The sequence below is a fragment of the Neodiprion virginianus genome, chromosome 6 (genome assembly GCF_021901495.1).
Source record: "Neodiprion virginianus isolate iyNeoVirg1 chromosome 6, iyNeoVirg1.1, whole genome shotgun sequence".
Taxonomy (NCBI): Eukaryota; Metazoa; Arthropoda; class Insecta; order Hymenoptera; family Diprionidae; genus Neodiprion; species Neodiprion virginianus.
In genome coordinates this window covers 19,416,077-19,437,916 of record NC_060882.1, presented here as the reverse complement: position 1 = coordinate 19,437,916, position 21,840 = coordinate 19,416,077, and the positions used below count along the sequence as shown (strand labels likewise).

At 38.6% G+C, this 21,840-nt stretch overlaps 1 protein-coding gene across 5 annotated transcripts in view; it reads right to left on the bottom strand.

The window, feature by feature from the left end:
• LOC124308210 (furin-like protease 1) overlaps positions 1-21,840 on the bottom strand; it is a 140,524-nt gene that overhangs the window by 8,240 nt on the left and 110,444 nt on the right. For 3 of the 5 annotated variants that reach the window (XR_006908944.1, XR_006908945.1, XM_046770697.1), the window contains exons 6-10: positions 20,907-21,324; positions 20,698-20,815; positions 18,055-18,136; positions 17,756-17,966; positions 10,271-10,522 (exon numbers count right to left, since the gene is read on the bottom strand). Coding sequence is in view for 3 of the 5 variants with exons in the window: in XM_046770697.1 (XP_046626653.1) it covers positions 10,271-10,522; positions 17,756-17,966; positions 18,055-18,136; positions 20,698-20,815; positions 20,907-21,324 (1,081 nt within the window). In the remaining 2 variants the exon portion in view is untranslated. Of the gene's footprint in view, positions 1-348; positions 10,207-10,270; positions 10,523-17,755; positions 17,967-18,054; positions 18,137-20,697; positions 20,816-20,906; positions 21,325-21,840 lie in introns of those variants that run through there. The other 2 variants (XM_046770698.1, XM_046770699.1) reach the window with 2 other exon arrangements.

Genomic DNA, 21,840 nt, shown 5'->3' with positions numbered 1-21,840 from the left:
AACATTTACAATCGATACATTATACTCTATATATATGTATCTATGTGCAGATAATAGTCCTGCAGTTATACAATTTATACATCATACAGTGTTTTAGGTACACTGCGTATACACATAGATAAATATACACGTTTTACATATACCCCAAGTATATTGTACTTTTGGAAGAGAGATACGCCACACATCGCGGAGTAAAATACAATCAGATTCATCGACAATTTCATTTCGGTTATTCGGTTATTTTTTTGTTTTTTTTTTCTCATTCGTTTATTATTCGGATATCTATTTATTGAATTAAATTGACGACAGTTCTCCGTGTTAATGTTGTTTTCTTTTTTTTTTTTTTTCGCAACTCACCGTCGTTCGAGCGGTTATTATGTATTATGCCAGTTTGAATTGCATAGAATAATATTGGGTACGTACAATGGGCTCTGCATTTTTTTCTATTATTCAGATTAAATTGATTTTTACTTTCGTTTGTGCGATAAAATATAAATATATTAATATTATATCGAGCGTGGTTTGTAAAACATATCTTAGACGATGTGGATATTATAAATCCATTTCTGATCAACGGCACAACACGCAAGTCGTAATGTGAACATTTTAACTTTTCAAAGGTTGCCAACAAACTGTGCGAACAGTGACGAGGGACGAGAAGCTGGGTCTGATTTATCAGGTTTAAATTGTTTTCAAGGTAGCGTGCAAAATTGATGTTAGTTAATTATTAATCAGCAATTAAAAATATATAGATGATATTAGATAATATGCAGGTACGAATGGATGAAAATTTTTTAGTGAAATTACTCTGTTGTCGCGATGTTTCGAGTCTAGTTTTGATCGGATTTGAATGTTCATATCATGGGGTCTTCTTCGTTGGTACGGAGAACAGTGTATTCGGTAGGAAATAATTGTAACATCATCATGTCTGTATTCTAAATCTGTGAAATTTAACGAGTTGAACACAGGAAAGAGTTATATACTGTGAAACGGTCGTCATGAGAAAAACAGAAATAGCAAGTGATGTGGAAACTCAACACCGCGACTGGCTATTTTCAAACTTGGGCAAATGAGAAAAGAAATTTTGCACCGTACAACAAACGGCCGCTGATCATTCGATTCATTACGGTAACGGATAATGCAAGGTTGTAGAAAAAATTTTTGTAATTTGCTGCATGATTATTAAAAATCATCATTGTAAGATTGATTGTTGACTGCATAGGCGGACGACGGATACACTAAGTTTGTTCTTTGACCGAAAAGGAAATATTATAACATGTCTTGTTTTCCGTCAAGACTTGAGAACTACCTCGAAAGTACCGAAATAAAATGTTTAGGATGCTACGACGACTTAATTTTGCGAGAAAAATCGGATCGGATTTTAGTGTATGTTGGAGTTTGAAAAATGCTAGAATCGAATTACGCTATATCGAGTTGATTTCGCGAGAGAAAACTCATTGCGCACAGTTTCAACTCGGTTAGGAGCTACGAGTCAAAAGTTACAGTCACTGTACCTCCTCATACTTTGCTAGGATCGATAGTCCCGAAGTTATACGTGGATAATGCAAAAAACTTGGACTCATTTTTAGAAGAAAATGCAACGTATCGTGTGCTCTGAATCCTGTGGGAAACGGTTATAATATACAATAAATAAATAGAATAAATTTAATGGTGGAACAAAGTTTCGGGTATTGGAGTAAAAAATCAATAATAAAGGGCACCGCAGTGGCAGAATTTAAATTATGACTAAAGCGCTGAAATCTCATAATTAATAGGTCAAAGAAAATATCGTTGCGAGCTTGTTCAAGCTGTAAAATTGGACTATTAATTTCTAATTCATGTGTTTATTAAAATTCTATGATGCACGAATATGGTCCAAAAGAACGATAACATCTGCAACAAGAGATTTTATGCGATTCTTCAATTCGTTACAGTCTTTTGATAAAGGAGATTTTTTCTAAACGTGATTTCACAAGTAAGTATACAGCTTTAAACGGAAGACATTTTATATAAATGATGGAAGTTGTAGAATAAGGACGCAAGATAATTAAATTCTGTTCTTATTTCGTTACGGTTGCCCAAAGATACCCTGGGAGCAACAAGGTACAAGATACTTAATTTACCAGGGAAATTTTCTGGCAAAAAGTTTAAAAATTAAAAAATAATTGGGCAATTTTTTTTCGTTTTTTGGGTTACAAACGATAATTGTAAAAGTTACACGATACCTTACCATCCCCTTTTGATATCGCATCAACTTTTCACCGAATGAAAAAGATATTAAAAAGCAAAATTACCTTTCCGTAAACTACAAAAATATGTGATATAAGAAACAAACCGAGAAATTCCTTACTTCACACATATCTTTCAATGGTGCTGCCAGATTGTTTGTTTTTACAGGGATTTCACTAGCGATCAACTTTCGGAAAGATGAATTGGATTTTTATTCTCCAATCTGTAACGGTATAGCACTAAAGGCATAAATGGATCGTATTAATATTACGGAAAAGATTTAGTTACAAGGAAATTCATTTCTTGTATGCCTTATTTTAGGTAACAGCGTTCTATTCAATTTTTCATCTATCAGAACTGTGACAATAACAATAAATTTACAATCAGGGCTGCGAAGATTCGGATTATGTGCCCCTTTTACCCCTCCTTCCTTTTTTTTACGACGCTGAGTAAACTAATGACAAATTTAATTTCTTCGAGGTTTCTGTAGAGACTGGAGCTTCACGTTTACGTGCCTAAAAAATTGCTGCTTTTAAAATCGCGAACGAAAAGGATTCACGTTCACGTCTGCAACTTGGATGCAATGAGGTTGGACATCAAAGAGTTTAGACAAAATTATCGATCCATTTTTCTGACACAAAGTTTTCGCTGACTTTTATCGCTGCAGCATTAATTCTGAATATAAGTGTGATCGATTAATTATACAAGGTGGTCGCAACACATCAATTCGCACATTCCCAGATATTAGTACGGTTCATAAGTTTTTATCATTTTTGTTATTAATAATATCATCATTGTTTTCAGCGATGCTTACTTTAGTATTGTTCTGCTTTGCATATTTCTTGAGTTTAAAGAAAAAAAGACATTTATCTTTGGATTTGGCCAGTTATCCTCCTGTCTGATTAGTGAATAAGTACTATGTGGATTGTAGATATACAGAATATGAATTTATTAACATATGCCCAAATTCGTGAATATATGTGACGATCAATTGAGACGATGAAATAACGGCAACAACATTATGCTGCACGTGTGAATAAAAGGCATATATTAAACCAATGTGGATAAGTACGTCATGCATAAAAATAATTTCTCCCATTGAAACATGAACCATGATTCGGTTAGTAATTTACCTATAATTGTAACGATTTGTTAACGAAACAGATTTTCAGTGAATTCAAAACAAGTTGCGAATATGATGACGACAAAAGATGTTTTACGTGGAAAAGAACGAACATTTTCAAACCAAGGAAATCACGTCAATCGATTATTTTCCACAGTAATTAACAGACTGTTGAAAAACAATCAGGCAATTTAGAAACAAAGATTGTTTCAAACAAATGTATCCGCAAATACATATTCGACACTTGTAAATTTGCGTAAGCTTTGGGTATATTTTTACCCGTTTCGTTAAACAAATCGTTATTGGTACCTGCCGGATATATTACCTTCAAATATCTGCGGGTATCGAATGAATGATATAATGGATAAAATATTGCATCAATGTATATAACAAGTAATAAGTAATAATGAATGTTACTATACATATTATATTTTTACACGTATTCTCGTATTATGTATTTTTGACTTTATTCTGAATCGTTAGTGTTCGCCACGTTATACGTATAATATTATGACTTGTCTCTTTTCTTTATATATATAATTAATAAATTGAAATCATAACGAACAAACGCGGAGGAACCATGCGTCATTTTTTATGTTAAAAGAAAAAAAAAAAAAACAACAATCACGAATGATCGTTATTGTAAATGCGCCAAATTAGATATGCCGAGGTTATAAATAATCACAGACACCAAACTCGAAACACTACAGGCATGCCAATTCTCGAATATACCATTTAAATCATCCAGCTCACATTTTTAAAAATTTTCGTATACATTTCGTGTCATTTAAATTTCATAGATTTCAAAACATTGTTTCGGAATAAGTGAAGAAACCGCATGAACTTTGCGCGAGTTGGTGCAAATTTTGCACCAATGCACGTATGGACTCGAATTAAGTCAGGAAAATTGCGACCCTTGCACCAGAATTGTGTGAAATTTTACACGAAAAGTATTTGAAATTTTTTAAAATGTATATATCTATATATATATATATATGTATGTTACCAATTAAAAACCACTTATTATATGTACATATAATATATTCGATTATTTATACAGCTATATTTTGTTGATAATTTATTATAGTTAAATAATAATTTAATAGATGATGTCTGGACGAGATTCGTTATCAAATATGTATGTAACTACCGTAAAAACATTCGTTAGACATACGCTGCGATTCGTAGCTGCGCGTCTTATAAAGACATTGTTATTTAATTTCAATAAATTACAATTGAAAGTCTTGCGGTGACCGACATTAAACGTCGACTTTCGTCTAATCAGTTGATAAGCCTGTTACACCTCATCCGTGTCGTCTAGAATTATTTTAGGAAAGAAATTCCGGCGATTTCATAAGCACAATTAATTTTATCTCATTATTAGTGACCGTTTCGTAACTGATATTTACATTCTTCCAATTTCAATTGATGAATTGCACATCATATTACGAAGGCAAAAATAATTTAACGCAAAACCTGTAAAATATCTTATCGGCGGAAAGAAATTTTGTTGAAAAATAATCGCGTAGCTAAATTTGTTTGCTTTTCCTTTTGCTTTTTTTTTTTTTGTTGTTTAATTTGTATAACGCGTCGTTAAGTTTACGAAAATAATTCGAATACATGATTATTTTAAGACGCGTATTATACATGTTATTTTCGAACTGTATTTAATTGTCGATAAATTTATAAATTTTGACCTCTTGAACGTCCGTTCATTTATTTTTCCACCGATAAGATTGAATTCAGAAAAAAAGAAACCGTCGAAATAATGATAATAAAAAAAAAAATTCAACCCACACACTATTATCCGTACGTATATTATGTCCAACATATGTTCTCATCTATTTCTTGGGCTGCGTCATGTGATTGAAATTTGAAGAGTGCGTGGAAAATATATCGTATAAGTTTATCGAATTAATCATGTCTATGTATTATGTATATTTATATGTATATATGCACGCGTTGATTTTTATTTAATTTTTTTTTTTTTTTGTTTTCTGTCTCTTGTTTTTCCAATGATAAATGTATAAGTATCTAACTGGTTCCCGTGTACAGTCATCGCTTCCTCACTCATTCTCCGCGCACACAATTAGAGGTATTTTCTCCTTAGACTATTTATTTGGCAACGCTATATGCATATGTATATATGTACGTATAGTATAGATATTATATATTAATTAGGTATAATTGCACTTTTTCCTCGTGAGAAATTATTTATTCACCGTTATTACTATTTATTATTAAGACTTCGTACGCGCCGATTTCTACAATATCTTCCCTATTATTATTATACCTATGTAATATCATGTGTACTTAATTATGTATAATATTTACGACAACGTACGACGAGGAGCGCCGTTTCGCACCGCAAGTGCCTTTTCATTTTTTTTTTTTTTTTTTGGCACTGATTGTGAACACGTCATGGCACACGGGTTCCTAATATGCACCGCAGTCGGTCTTTTCCTTTTCCTAGTATTTCGAAATTGTTATCTTTATTTTTCATTTTTCTTCTTCATTTAATATACTATACAGTTTTCCGTTTATCGTATATAATTTCACTATGGATAATTAATCCGATTTGTTATGATTTATGTACATGGTACACGGTTAGGGTATGTGCACGATACTGTATAGATAAGTTTTATATACACAGAATCGAGAATTATTTATTATTTTCGTATTATGTCACGTTTTTTTTTTTTTTTTACACAGTCGAGTCATTTTAGCAACGCGGTTGGAGAAACCCGTGTATTTTATCCCCACATGTACTTTTATCATAGAGTCAAGATGACGGCGTAAAGAATTATAATTATAGGAACCCATTGAAATGTGAAAGACAATATTCTATCCTTGTTGCGGAATTATGTACGTACGCGGGTCTCAGTTTTTGTTTTATTTTTTCAGATACACATTTGTATCAACTTTTTTAAAACCGTGAAAAAGTAAGGAAAGAAAAATCAACACCCTTGTTAAAGGAATTGACTTGTGAAGGGCGAGAAATGCGAGGGTACAGATTGAGTTTTTTTGTTCTTCTTCCAGTCGTCGGCTAATTGTTTGCTTCGATAATTAATTAATTCTAAGTGGAAATTCCGTTGCGTGAAACTTCGCGTTACGAGTTGGAGATACTTTTCTTTCTTTATTTTTTCTTACGAGGAAACGCGTGCATCGCTTAGGAACCAAACGCGAGGGTGCAAGAATTCCGAGAATTTGAAACGAGTTTATATTTCGTGTAAGCTTCTCGCGCAGATCTCGGACGAAGGTATTCTCAAATAACTGCGGTGGCACGGAGCTTTGTCTTACATTCATTAAATTTTAAACTCACAATATTCTTGCATTCTTAAGGAAAGAGGAAAAGAAAACTGGGAAAAAAGACAGAGAAAAAGAGAGGAAGTTGTTTCAAGTCCTGGGATCTTGATCCTCAAGGACTAAGGAGAAATACAATTATCCACACGTTTCCCACGTGTGTAAGGGTACACCCTAAACTTTTAAAGTAAAGAAACACTGCAGAAGTACCAAGCCATGCATCGATCCATAGACTCAAAACCAAAGAGTTTGATGAAAATAAGCAAAGAAATGAATAAGAGTTAGTATATCCGATGTTTGAAGGTGCTGACTCAAGTGGAATCTTATTTCCTGTAGATTGATACGATACTCCATGGGTTAATGTTCAGATATGTAATTGCAAGAAGATGAAATTTCCAGATAACGCAGGCTCTGAATACAGGATTAAGATTGGGCGACGATGATTAGATTTCCAGGGATTAGCAGCTTCAGAGTTGAGGCGGATATAAGAGCGTCTTTCGAGTTTAATATAAAAATACCCCATGCATCAAAGAGCGGTAAATAAATTCCTAGCAGCGTAGTAGATACAACAGGTGTTGCAGTCAATGCCATGTAACAAGCTAGAGTTAAAACGAGATTGAATTTTCGTAGCTGGGTTGTAAAATTTTACTCGCGAGGTGCGAACAACATTTTTCGATCGAGTATACGTAAAGTATGCGTCTATTCGGTCGTTTTTTCCGGCCGCGAAGCTGAGGCCTTAAGCTTACGTATACGTGGATCGTAAAGAGGCACTTTATTGTGATGAAACTGGATCGAAAGGATGTGCTTTAAGAACAGCCGATGGAAAAGTACTATTTCGCAAGTTGAATTTAAACGAAAACAAGTGTCGAAGGGGAAGGTGGAGAAGAAACCGATGTGATCTTGGATCTGAAACAATGAAATTTCTCGGAGTTAGAAACTTCGAGAAACTGATTTGACAAAGAGAAATCCGATGACAGAATAACTTCGTGAGGAATGCAAGGGGGTCGCCCTCGATCGGAAAACTATAAAAAAAATCCAGGTATTGCGTTGAAGAATTTATAAGCCAACGTGCGATTAGTTTATTATCCTTTGCCGAAAGAATTCGTGCAGAAATTTTATGCCCCAAATGGCTTAAGCCACATGTCTTTACGTAGTCTCTCATTCTTCAATGTCAGCGAATCGACTTTTTCCAGAGTGCATGCACGTACGACTGCTTCCATGTCTTTGTGCAGTTGGTCAGAAAAAGCAGCGATAAAATATAACTTAAGAGAGATCTCCTGTACAATTGTCCGATACAGTTCGAGCGACTTCTTGAGGCTGATCAGGTCTTCTCTGTGGGTCTCTTTCAAGGATTTTAAATCGGCCGAAATTGATTTCAAAATCTCATACACATCTGGTTGCGGTGCCCCATTTCCTTGTTGTTTAGCCTTACTACAATTAGTGGAATCACCTGGAGAAGAAAATAATTCATTGCACTCGGCAAACCATGTTTGTGGCATTTCATATTAGCCCAACTGCCGTGTTCTCTAATCCACTTGGCTAAGTGATTTTCGAACTTGAAGAAATTTCACGTGCATATCCGTATAGATGGTACAGGTTGGGTTAGGTGCCACGTGGTGCTTGGTGAATAGTCCTTCAACCGTCGATCGAATAAAGAAATAAATAAAATCTCAGAGAGAAAGAAGGAGAGAGAGAAAAAAAGATACAGAAAGAAAGGTGGAGAAAGAGAAAAAGAGATGAAAAGAAATGATAAAATTGGGGGAACTCGAATAGTTTTGGGATTATAAAAAAAAAAAATGAATCCATCTAATCTCCAATAAACGAATGTTTTGATTTCTGACGGGGTTCAAACTATTCAACAATTACTTTCAGCTTTTTTCAGTTAAAAAGATTGTTCTAAAAATGATTAAAAAATTTTCTCACTCAGGCATACCCCAGTTTTTTTGAAGATACCTTGTTACACGCTGTACATGCAACCCTTAAATATTACATTCAGGGGACAAAGTTGACTATGTCAACCGAGGGGAAAATAACTCGAGATTTGAGCGACACGATCATTCTTTGAATTGAATTAATTTAAATAAATTCATTTAATTCAGCTTCATTTTTTTTTTTAACTCAGGTAGATTTCTTCAATTAAACTTAATTCATAAATCACAATTTTCTCTCGATAATTCACCGTAATTCAAGTGAGTTTGAAAAATGTTCGATTCATTCTTTTGCATTACCTGTTAAATAAAATTATTTTTTTAAATTTGATCTAAATTCTTATTTAATTAAATTTTTTTTTTCTCTGTAAATAAATAATTCTGTCACGAATACGAAAGAATTTAAATAAACTTGACTCAATTTTCCATAATTCAATTATTTCTTAGTTAATTCTCAATATTTCAGTAAAATTTTAGTAATTCAGTTAATTCTCATTAATTCCGTTATTTCGCATTAAATCAGAAAATTCACATTAATTCAGGTGAATGATAATTAATTCGCAAATCTATTGACACGTCAGTTCAGCGAGTTATTTCCCCCTCGATGTCAACGATCAAGTTCTGTATCCCCCGTCCGGACCGCCGAATCGTAAAAGGGATATTTGCCGACAGGTAAGTCGATGAATTACAGTATGTACAGATTTCTTCTTTTTGACGATTCATTTCTACTTTTCAATACTCGGCAGTGTTGAAAGCGAAGCGACATAATTGCACCTTTTGGCAACGTCCGATTTACTCTTTCAATTACAGTACTATAACGTGTTTATCGTACGTTTTTATACTCGCAGTCAATTTTAATTCGCTCATTACATTTATAGGTATTTAATTATAAGGATAAATTTTTTACATTAAATCACAATTTAATCGCGTCTTCGCGATGAGCGCGTGCAGACTTAAAGTGAAAATTTTTTAATTTCCTCAACTTTTCTGATAGTATTATATTCTTCACGCGTTTACTGTACTCTTGTCGATTTCTCTGATACATCAAATAGTCGCAACGGCCTGTCCGCAACTAAAAATTATCCAAAAACTCGACCCAACGACACTAAAAGGAACCATTTTGTGTGAACTTTCGCAGGAAGCTTAGGGGAAAAACACATGTCTGAAAATTCGGATATAGAGTAAGCATGTATTCATCCCGTTAGTCGGAACAGTTCCGTTTAACCGATTGCGTATCACGCGTTACATTCCGCGCACTTTAGGAGCGTAAAAGACAAAAGAAAAAGAAAAAAAAAAAAGTTTCGTCGCACTCTGCGCCAAGTAAAAGAGCGCCAAGTGATCGGCACTCAGTCAATCGGCCCTAGGAATCAGAGGACCAAACGTATTCTATTCCACCTTTCGTACACATATAATTAAAAAAGAGAATCTCAACCCCCCCGGTTGGTTTCCCCCCCGGCGTCGTAGCGTCTCGTTAACGAGTATCATGAGCTCGCTGTGAGTTCCGGGCTTCGTAACCGACGGGGACGAGGGTGGACGTCGTTATAGTCGAAGCGGCAGGCTCGGATCGCGTGATTTCGAGGAGGCGACGAGGCACGGATTTCAGATTCGGCCGCTACCGGTGCCCTGATAGGCCTAGGTTCGCTCATCACAGACACAAGCAAAATTATAATCATGACACAAAACGCACCTAGGCACTGGTTCCCGGCGGTGGTTTTGCAAGCTCCGCTGGTCTGATCTTCGTTAGTCGTCTGCTCCACTTCCGTGTGCGTGGCCTGGTCCACCCGCTGACTTCCGCCCAAAGGATCGCCCTCGGTGTCGACGACGTTGCTCTGTATCTGGTCGACGTCGACGTTGCCCTTGGAGCCGCCGATCGCTAGCTCGTCTCCTTCGACGGACGTGTTCGTGCCGTAAAGCACCAGCTTCCACTCGCCAAGCTCCGCTGCAAGAGGACCAGTGGATAAATTAGATGTCCGTTTAAGCGGATACACGACGCCGGTGTGCGTATTGGCGGATTGTGCGAGGCGAATCCTTCAACGTTTGGGATTATTTTTGAATTTCTTTCTATCGAGTGTATAAATTAATTTACCTAACGCGAGCATGTTTTACGAGTTTTTTCACGAGTGTTCTCCGTACGCGAAGTACAAGTTTCCTCTGACGTTAGAGTGAGTCTACGAATGCGCATGCGCGGAGTACAGAAAAGACCACGTTTCGTTTCTAGGAGTTAAAAGTGGTCTTTTCTGCACCGCGCGCATGCGCGTCGTCGCAAACAAATCCGACATTACGCGACCCTAACCTCAATTTCATGCTTGGTGAAAAAACGCCTAACATACTCTTGTTATGTAAAGAATCGTGTGCAACAAGGAGACAACTTTCGACTACGACTCATATTGCAAAATTACGCTCGGCCTGAAAAGACTGAGTTTGCCTCCTCGCTACACAATATATAAATATTCTTGTGTGATTTATTTTTTCGCCGTCTCGCAAACAGTTTCAAATTAGAATATCCGCCGATGCGTTTGCCATTTTCCAGTGCTGATATCCACGCTTTGAAAACACTTTATGAACTAGTGGAGCGATATAGATGTAAACATTATGGCCGCTGATGAGGAGCGTATTAGGTACTGCACAATTATTTTTGTGTTCCAGTTAAGAACAAACGTCGCTGAAGCCGCTGAAATAATTTATTGTTCTCTTCGCGAAGGTGGTGTGACTGATACGAGTTCCAAAAATGCATTCCTTTTTAGCTGGAAGACGAAAAGAATGCATTACCGGCTATGTTCCTTATCGGAGACCCTTGCGTATACGTTTGTTTTGGAGGTTATGTTACCCGCTCCACTAGTTCACACTGTGTTTTAAAAGAGTAAACGTCAGCAGTTTAAAATCGCAAAAAGGATAGGTAGATGTTCTAGATTAAAACCGCTTTCACGTTCAGCGAAAAAAGCAAGACATTAATTAGTACACCCAATAAGCAAATTTTTGTTACAAATGAATAAAACATCTCTTCATAATGTTTCATAATTCGTCCCAAATCGGTAGTAGATCGCAACAGGACGGTTTTGCATTCTTTGAACTATGCTATGATGTTGATAATGACGAGGAAATATTCATTACCGCGCAACGGATATATCGCGTATGGCGGAGAGGTTCGTCGACGCATGTGTAATATCCGTGAAATTAATATTCATGTGACCAACGTGTACAGGGATTTCCATTGATTAATACACGTGCCGAAAATATTAGAATAAACCTGTACTTTTTTCCTCCTACTCAATTTATTCTTTTTTTCATTCAAGCTCTTGCACATCAAAGCACTCTTTGATATATCGTTAATGGTACTTCAGATTGCTTGCATTTTGTTCAAAGTTTTCTTCAGAGTTTTGCAACTGTTACGGAATATGCGAAGTCCTGTTGCGTACCACGCTACTGTTATAATTACTATACTACGGCTACCATGGCATATAAATAGATTGTTTATGAAAAGAAAATAATACTGTATATATGGGTAGCATTCGTCTACAGTACTTTATAATATAAAATGAAAATGTCCCGTTATCGATCATTCCAATATTTCTTTACCTGCACGCAAGCCTGCGTAAGAATCGTTGGAATGTTCGATCGGTATAAAAATCTGGCATAAAATAGTACTGATTGTGAGTGCGCTGCTTGCATACATGCTAGAACGCTCAAAATTAGACGAAAAGTCAGTGTCGGAGATGAAAAAATATAAAAAATGGAGAAAAGAGAAAATAAACAAACGGGAGAAGTGTAATAACTCAAACCGCGGATTACTCGGCTGTTATAATAAAAGTGTTTATGCGATGTACGGTTTAAAATTAATTAAGCGCACGGTGTTTCTTACGTAAATGTAAACGTATGGGGCATAATATTATAATATTGCTGTTTTTGCTGTTTTTTGTACGTGTGGAGAGTCGAGGAAGGCGCGTTGGCTGCGCGTGGGGCGTCTGGAAAATTAATATACCGTGGGTATATACGTTTATATACGTATATGATTGTACAGAGATGGTGGTGAAAATTTTGTCCCGGTTTAAAAATACTCGCTCACCGCCAGGGCTCTCCGCAGGAGAAATTTCCAACATCCGGAATCACAATAAAATAGGCATTTATCGAAGTCATCTAATGAAAATCCAGTACGTACATACCTGGGCGGTACCAACAAACAAAAGAGAACGAAATAATTAAAAAAAAAAACCGTTAAATTGATTTTTTAACGAAACGTGAGAATCTGGGTTACAACGGAATTACGTCAGCCGCAGTTTAAACGAGATTGCGTTCGATCTTACCGTTTATATTACGAGACTTTTAATGAGATCATTGCGGCGAGTGTAAATATACACAAAAAATTCTGTGTAGGTATAGAGAATTTCGGAGATCCACGTCAAAGAAAAAATGAGTGTTTAACTTAGCTTTGGGTAAAAAAAAAAAAAAAAACATGATTAAACTTAATTACACATTTTGGTAAACCGATCGAGGCGAATGATTTGGACAAAACTTTATTTCATTAACCGTGTGGTTGCGAAGGGGGATCACGCAAATTGGTATTTCAACGACACATAAATGTATAGGTGATTTACATAGTTGAGATAATAACACTGGCGTGGATTTAATAACGGCTACAAAGCGGTACAGCGTGTAATAAATAATGTTACAGTTAGTGTAAATCGAGCGGGATTGGACACAAACGGGTTTACACCAACTCAAGAGTTACAAGGTGAGGGTGCATAAAAAAAAAAAAAAAAAAAAATTACAAGTAAACGACAAACATTCACACAACTAAACATATCGAGAGAAACGAAATTGTGGTTTCAAGCAGCAAACGGAAGACTGTCGAATTACGGTGCTTGGCGCCTCGCTACGGCGCTATAGTGCATTCCTACGGATTATTGAACGGTACATATAAGATAGGAGAATCAAATATCCCGTCACTCCTCCAATCGACCATTCCAAGCGATATTACGATAAACGATAAACCGGACGGCTAGTTGACTCGATAAAAATGAACAGTCTGTTCACTTAACTCGTCCTATTAACGCCGTGTGGGACGATTTTCGTTTTTTGTCATTATTTTCTTCGAATTGACATGTTTTGAAGTAAATTTTAAACCTGGATAAAATTGCAATGAACGGTAAGTTTGACAAATATTTGTCGCAAGATTTTACACAGATTCGACAACATCTGGTTGCAATCGGTGCGAAGGATTTATCCACCTTTCATCCGGCACTACAGTTTAGTCTGCAAAAGTATCCGTCCGGTACGTATTAATTTTTTTCTGTGTTTGAGATTATATTTTTGCCAAGCGTAAGTGTGAAAAAATATTTGATCGCATTGGCTTGAATTGATACAAATTTTATCTATTAAATTTCAATCTCAGTGTAAATTGATATAAATTTTCCAAATAAAGATCCGTCGCTTAAACGCGTGTCAACTAACGTGTACGATTACCGGACGAAGAGAAAAACGGGGATGAATTCCTCGCCCACTTTGGTACAAGCTAGGGAAATGTCGATTGAAAGAAGATACAGAGAATTTGATCCCGTGTTCCGGTACCCTTGTCCAGATGCAGATTCCTCGAGTCGAACTGTTCGTCCTGGAGTAAGTCGAGTCCCTTGGCCCTGGGTGTGTGCTGACCAGCTCCCCTGGCCCCGGCGTAAACGGGATAAAGAGGATAGAGCTGTTGTATCTTGGGGTACTGTTGAAATATCGCGGGAATTTTATTTCCCGCGGTCTTAGCCAGCGGCTCCATGAGGATGAGGCCCCGCTGCTGAGAGGCGACGGTTGACGGCGAGCCGGAGTTGCCCTTTTGTCGAACGGTTTGCGGCCTCGTCATCGTCGTCGTCGTCGTCGTCGTCGTCGACGTTGCCGTCGTCGCCGAGCTCGTCAAAGCCGCGGCTGGGTTCGTCGGGAGCGGTGAGGTCCGGCCCCTCGGTCTTGGCGTGTAGAGCCGAGGTTCTCCGAGGCTCGGACCTCGCGCCGTAACGCCGCGAAGGGTCTGAATGGTTGGCCTCGGGGTCCCGCGGTTCGCCGATTTCCCGTTCTTGTGCTGACCCCTGGACTTGTTCTTCCTCGTAGGTTGCTGCGGGACGTTCACCACGTACGGCTGACCGACGTGCGACGACTTGTCTCCGGCCTTTTGCTTCCCCTTGAAGCTCGTCGGCGCCAGGACGTTCGGGTTCCTCGAGTATCCCGTCGTCCGAAGGCCGCCGTACGGCTTCCTGGGGATGTTGCCCGCCGTCGCGGGGTTGTAGAGTGCGTACTCGGTCCGATCGGGGAGCGTCGACGTCCCGTAGAAGATCAGGGCCCACTCGTGGAGTGTCGCCCGACCTGTGGGTCGCCGTCAGCCGAAAGGCAACTTGATGAGGAGGTTGGTCGGCAAAAAATCAATGCTTCGTTGCTTATCTTATCACGAGACAGACGTGCACTGGGTGTATGTATATATATATTGGTCAAGTTACTACATCCGTAGGCCACGATAAATGGAAAAAACGAAGATACTGGTATTACAAACTAAAACTTGTCAGACATCCGTGCTTCATTTTAAATTGTTTCAAAATGCTGTAAACAAAAATTTGGTAAATTTATTCCATTTTACTTTACGACGGCTCGTTTTATTTAAAATACTATTTTTTTGTAAATTCACAGAGAGTGTTTTTTATTTTTAATTCACTGGTCAATTCGATGTTGCACCATTGGTCAATATCGTGATGCGAACGTGTTGAAAAAAAAAAAAAGTGTTTGAGCAAATTTGATTAGACGAATAGTCTCTTGAATAAAACGAGCCGTCGTAGAGTAAAAGCGAACCAGTTTACTGTAAACTTAACAATTTTTGAACGATTTGAAATTTTTATTTCTTCATAATATCAGTATTTTTTTTCCATTTTTTGACTTTTAAAGAGATCTTCGTAGCTCAGAAATATGATAAGTTGATAACTACTCAATGTACGAATATCTCGAGGCACAATTAATTATCGGTATCGATTTTTGGCCAACCAATTCCCTTCATTCTTATTTCAGGGTATTTTTTACGGGTGTACATTGACGAGGAAATGTGAAACGAGGAACCGTTTCGTATTTTTTATGTTCAGAGATTACCTTGTACCGGCTTGAGGTGTTAATTTTCGTTTCCGTTTCCTAACAACAATGATAATTCAAACCCGGCAGTGCCATGCGAAGCCACGCTCGCTAATGGATTCTTCGCCCTCTTTCATCCCATTCTCGTCTTTTCGGGGAGCTCAAAGGCGTCAGCTGCGACTCGCAGGTTTCGCATCCTAACGTTAGCTTGAAATTACCTCGTTACAAAGTTACGAGTATTGAAGCTTAGCCATTAACATGAATCTGAGTAATGCACGGCCGTTTTGAGCGCGTAGAATAGAAAAGCGGGGCTGTGTAACATGGCGTTTTTTTTTGTGTTCACTTCGATTGTTTTACGTATTCACTGTATACTATTAAAAATACATAACAAACCGAGCGGATGACACTGACTGTGGATCGAAAATGAACCCAGGATCTGTTAAATTCTCGCATCTGATGCGTGTAATCCATTAAAAAAGAAGTCTACCGTCACGGTTCGGCTATGTAACCGCGTTTGAAATGTTTCTTTCTCCCGGATTCTGAAAGGGAAACTGATGAAACTAGACCTTGAGATTCCATTCACTGTAAAATTACGTCCGACAGACTTCAGTTCGGTGAAAATTCCAGCGTTGACGAATTGAGCGGGAACAACTCCGAATCTATTTGTATTCTCTCACATTTCAAGGACGCGAGGATTAGCCGAGTCGAACTAGACACAATGGAAGTGTCAAGCATGCAAGAAATGCTTCTCCGGTGTGGTAATACCTTTTTCCGTATTTTCCCTAGGCTACAAAAGAACAGAGTTTCCATTGTATCGTGAAAATTCTGATCTTTCATTAGCTTGTAATATCGATTGTCATGATTCGTATCATAGTTTCTGAACAACAAGACTTGCGCACTGCGATTTTCATCCGTAATTCCGTATTTGCGATTCAACGGAGGCTGATTCGATTTTGGATTATCGGCGTTGCTTCTTTCATGAAAGGTTACGCCCGAGATTAGTCAATAGCTTCGTAAATTAACAGACAAGCTATTCGATTGAAGCAAAACATTTTTAGATTCACGGACCCCAACAATCAGTGTCTCAACTCATTGTCAGTACATACATGTATATCTGTTCGCCCAACTGTTAATTTAAGCTTTTACAGGCCAGGTCAGTAGACAATGCAAACAGTTATGTGAGACAGATTACACAAGCATTAAACTTGGAGAGAATATTGTTTAGACGCATGCTCGGCTGTTGTACCAACGCATTTTCACGCTGGATTTTACAACCCTTTCGTTCTGATAATTCCGAATTGATATCTGACCAAAGTTAATACGTAAGATCGTGATTTTCGGTGCATCGAGACCAAGTGTTGCCTCAAAAGTAATCTCGCTCTGTAGATTTGTAACCGTATAAATTGTCTGATTATAATCGTGAGAAGAAATCATGTGGTCTGGAAGGTGATGTATATTTGAAAAAAAATTTTTTTTTAACCACGTCTAAAATATCACGAATAGGATGGATGGTAAAGCACTTAAATGCTGTCTAGATGAAACACAGTTACATTTAATCGCTAGTTGTTTAACAACCGGTAAGCGTGAGAAAAAAATCTTCCCTGTATATTATCAAGCGACTTGAGTTCTTCGCAACTGGTGTGAAACGTTACGTTTACGAGGTATTAAGCAGTTTGTTAACTCCTACTCGGACACGGTGTGAGAGCTTACGAGATTCAACTATTTCGCGTGTGAAACTTGTTAACTTCTGCCGTGATAAAACGCGTTTCGATCACCAGACCGCGCGAATTATTAATTCGAGCGAGTGGAGATTTTCCGCAAACGAATGCTTCGACGATAAGCTTCTTAGCGAATAAATCGAGTCAAATTGCCACATAAACATCTGCAACGGCAACGCGTATAACACGTTGATGTAAAAGGATTATTACGCAGACGTGGATCGAGCGTAAGCGGAAATGCAATTTCATAACGACGGGGAACCGGCGAGTGTCATAAATTTTATGCACGGTGTTCCGAAATCACCGAGGATTCCAAGTTCCACGTCCGCATTTCGCCGAGGTTATTATCGACGAGCGCGCTTACTCACCTAGGTAACGACCCTCGTTGTGGATCTCCAGCTTCCACGAGCCGTGAGGACGTTCTCCCCAGGTGTGGACGGACATGAAGGGCCACTGATTGAAACCGGCCTTCGAGGCGTCGTGCAGCCTCTTCGCCAGGAGCGTGCTCTTGGTGCCGGCCGGTGACGTGAGCTGAATCTGAAGATCTCCTCTTCTGCCGGCCGTAAGCGATACCTTGGCCTGAAGTAATCGCATTTGTAAGTAATAACATTTTTTCATTCGAAAATATGGAGGGAAATGGAAAGGAGGAAATATTTCACAGGCTTACCTGGACATGCTCGAGGAAGTTGACGCCGCTGCATTCCTTGACGTGCAGCATCAGCGTGATTTGGCTCTTTGGTGGTATCGTTCTGTAAAGACCAAAGAAAAAAAGAAAAAAAAACAAAATGTGGTTATGCTCTACATTTGGAAATAAATTGCTAGTCAAGCGTTATAAGCTCTGCTCTTCTCTTCGTAACGTTTTTTTTTTTTATCTCCTTTCCTTTTTCTAAAAGAACAGCGATTGCATCCCTTCAAGTTTTTCGCGGCTATTCTTAATATTTTACCATTTATTCTTGACGAATTAATATATGTAAATGGTAAATGAATTTTTGTAGATTAACTTGAGACACATTTTTATTTTTACATGAATTCGGTATTTGTGATCAAGTTTTCGATATAGAGGATAATTGATAAAAACTTTAGGTAACTGTTTTTCCAAGTTTATCTGTCAGAGTTTCTATGGTAAAAATATCAGCATTGACAACATTTCCTATCTACCTTTATATCTCACTTGGTAACGAAGGAGGAAAACCAACGAAATCACGGAACTAGCGCAACGAGCGAAATAGGCTGGACAAAGACTAACGCGAATTTACTCATACGGCTTATTGTTAGTCGGGTTGCGGGAAGCGAGAAGTGTCTTTTGATGTTTGCAAAGTAGACACAATCCGCGAGTGGCGCGACGGTAAATACAATTTCTTCGAAAGGTTGGAAAAAAGCTTGAGGGCACTTTTTATATAAGACGCGACAAAGCTTGAAGGAGATATAGCGCTATATTGCTACTACCCTTACCGTGGGATCGTTTCGTAGAGCCGTCACGCGTGACATTTCTGATGGAGCTGGCTTGGACCAGGACAGCTAGGTACCTAATATGAGTGAATCCTGAAGATTTGCGAGAAATAGTTTTCAAGGAGAAACACGTGGGAAGAAACATGTGTGAGACTTTTTTTTTATCGTATCTAGGTTGACGACGAGACGATAAAGTTAGGATACCTACAATGTTGCAATTCATTTTTCGTGGGATACTTTATGCTCGGATCGCGTGAGGATGCGTTCAATCCTACACATATACTTCCATAACCCCAAACCCAGAAAGTTCGTCTTTTATTTATTTGTTGAAAGTGACTTGATGGGGTTGCAAAAGTTGTATCCCGCAGTATCGACACGATTTTATCAACGCTTCGCCGAAGATTTATCTTTGCACCCCGGTATACGGGGCAAAATACTTAGTAGAGGAAAAAAGAAAAAGAATCCGATCCAGAGATTAATACAATGACAAATTGCTTATCGCAGTGATATCGATTTATATTAAGCTCGAAGAATGAAGTAAAAACAAATAAAACATCGTCCCAGTTTCCACCAGAATTACCCGAGAGTCGCGATTTTTTTCAATCGATCACGTTGCAAGTGATTGGCTTCGTTTATTCCGTAGTAGCTACACATGCAGCCCTAAATAAAATTGTAATACCGTGCGTAAAATTTGAAAAAAATAAAAATTTCAAATAGATCGTTTACATAATAACTCCAAGTGACCGACCGTGGTCCTTGATTTTAATCAGAGAATACGTAGCCAGATTTCTTCCAATATGTTATAATGGGAAGAATGAAATTTTCCATCCTTCATAAATCTAGGTAGACAAACGGGAAGAAAAACGTCGAGACGTTCGATTTTTCCTCGGCGCCGCTGTCGATTACGGGCTGGATGGTTCTAAGTAGCTGATATATGAGTGGAGCTCGTCATTCATCAGATTGTCTGGTCGAAGAATAGGCCAGGAATATGTCATGTTCAGATATTACGATATTGAAGGATGCTATTCTTTTCAAATCACGCGTCAATCTCAGGACTCTCAACTGAACACTAAGTGAGGCCAATTTTATTATACCTCAACCGGTTGCTCAAGATCATTTCACAGATTAATCGAATAGGATTCCGTCGACCAGAATATTAAAAATCGCAGATTTTAGTGGAAATTTTCGTTCGTAAAAGAGAATTGTGAAGAAAACTCCACCTTGAGATAAACGTATTATCACAAAATTGATCGCGTTTTTCTTCTAGTTCGATTTTTCAAACATTTTTGCACAATATCTAGAATCGATTTCAAGTTTTTACAGAGTCTCAAGTAGATTGGATGCTCGGACAAAGTCATAAAAATACAGTTTTTCATTTACCAAATAATAAAAATTCAAATTCTGGTAAAATTTTCCGTAAAAATGTAGCCATTGTGTTATTTATTTTTTGTTTTTCGTTTCGTCAGATCGTCAGAAAAAAAATTACAAGTTCTGGAGGTCATCGATCGAGTGTAACTCAAAATAACAATGCAAAACCAAGCACAATATGTGACAAAGTTTACACAATTTCTTTCAAAGACCGTGCAAACATTAATAAACAGTTATGGCTCGAAAGAAAGTTCTTTTTTACTTTTTGGACCCTGAATAAAGAATGCGTAAAACGATATTTTTGTACTCGCGATCGGTTACTTGTAATTAATTTCAAAACAAAGAATACATTTCCGACCTCTCCGACGTTCTCATGTTCCTAATTGGATTCAAGTTCTCAGAAGTTCTTTCCAGTCAATCTCCGATAAGACAACGTCCGGTTCAGTCCAAATTCTTTCTTGGTAAACGAGTATGTTTATAACCAATTACTCACCGGCCGATGTTAGGCGCAGGAACCTCGCACTTGTGTTGCTCCGGCACAGTTCTCCACCTTCTCGCGAGCTTGACCATCGCCCCGGCATCCATGAGACCATAGCCAAAACTGTGGCTGACTGTAACAGCAATGACACGGCGACGGAGTTACGTTAGGGTAAATAAAGGTTCTCTATCCTCGCTGTCTCGAAAAATCTCGTCTTGGCTTACCGTTTCGCCCAACGCCATTAGTGACCCAATCAGGCGCCTTAAGGTTCGCCGGTTTCGCCGTCCTAACGACGATGTGTTGCATGTCTCTCCAGGTCAGCCGGAGGTTCGCCTCCAAGGCCAAGGCGCAAATGCCGGCTGCCAGGGGCGCAGATGCCGAGGTACCGGTGTGGCTGCCGGTGCAGTGATGATGAATGTCGGTCGTGACCACCTGCTTTTCCCCGTTTGATCCCGAGCTGTAGGTCGTCGCCAGAGTCGAGGAGCAGGCCTCGCTGTACCAGGGAACCAATCCGTTCTCCGTTGCGCTGCTGATCGACAAGGTCCATATGCTGTTCGTGTACCCGTCGCAGTTACAGTTGTCGTGATCGCGGCCTCCGTTCCCCGAAGCCCAGACGAATATCGAGCCTCTGCCCTCGCGTCCCTAAAATCAGCACGATTTCCTCAACCCATGATGTGCAGAAAAATTGCTGGTTCTCGCATCGCTTTTCGCAGTGTCGATTTCCGGTCCAGGTTTGTTCGCGATTCAGAGGGATGAAACCGAATGATATCCTACAGACGGATCGTGTGGCACGCGTCGGTTAAAACGAACCCCCGTGCACATCCCTTGGCGTCATCTCAAGTTTCGCACGCCGTGTTTTATTTTTCCTTTATTTTTATTTATTCGCTTGATGTCGGGTCACGGCGTCCGCTCAAAAGGAACATTTGGCAACGACCAAAGCGTCGGGATTTTTCTTTACGGCGTGATACGAACGGACCTTAGAGACCTTTCCCCGGTTCGCGTTTACACGCTTTATCTGGTATTACGTACGGCACTACGGTATATTGTCAAAAGATCAGTGTCTGATCGGTCCCTGAATGTGCGGTAGAGAAAATGCCGATCTGCTACGAATACGTCAATGTAAGTATTAAACTTCACCAGGCAACGTTCCAAGTGTCG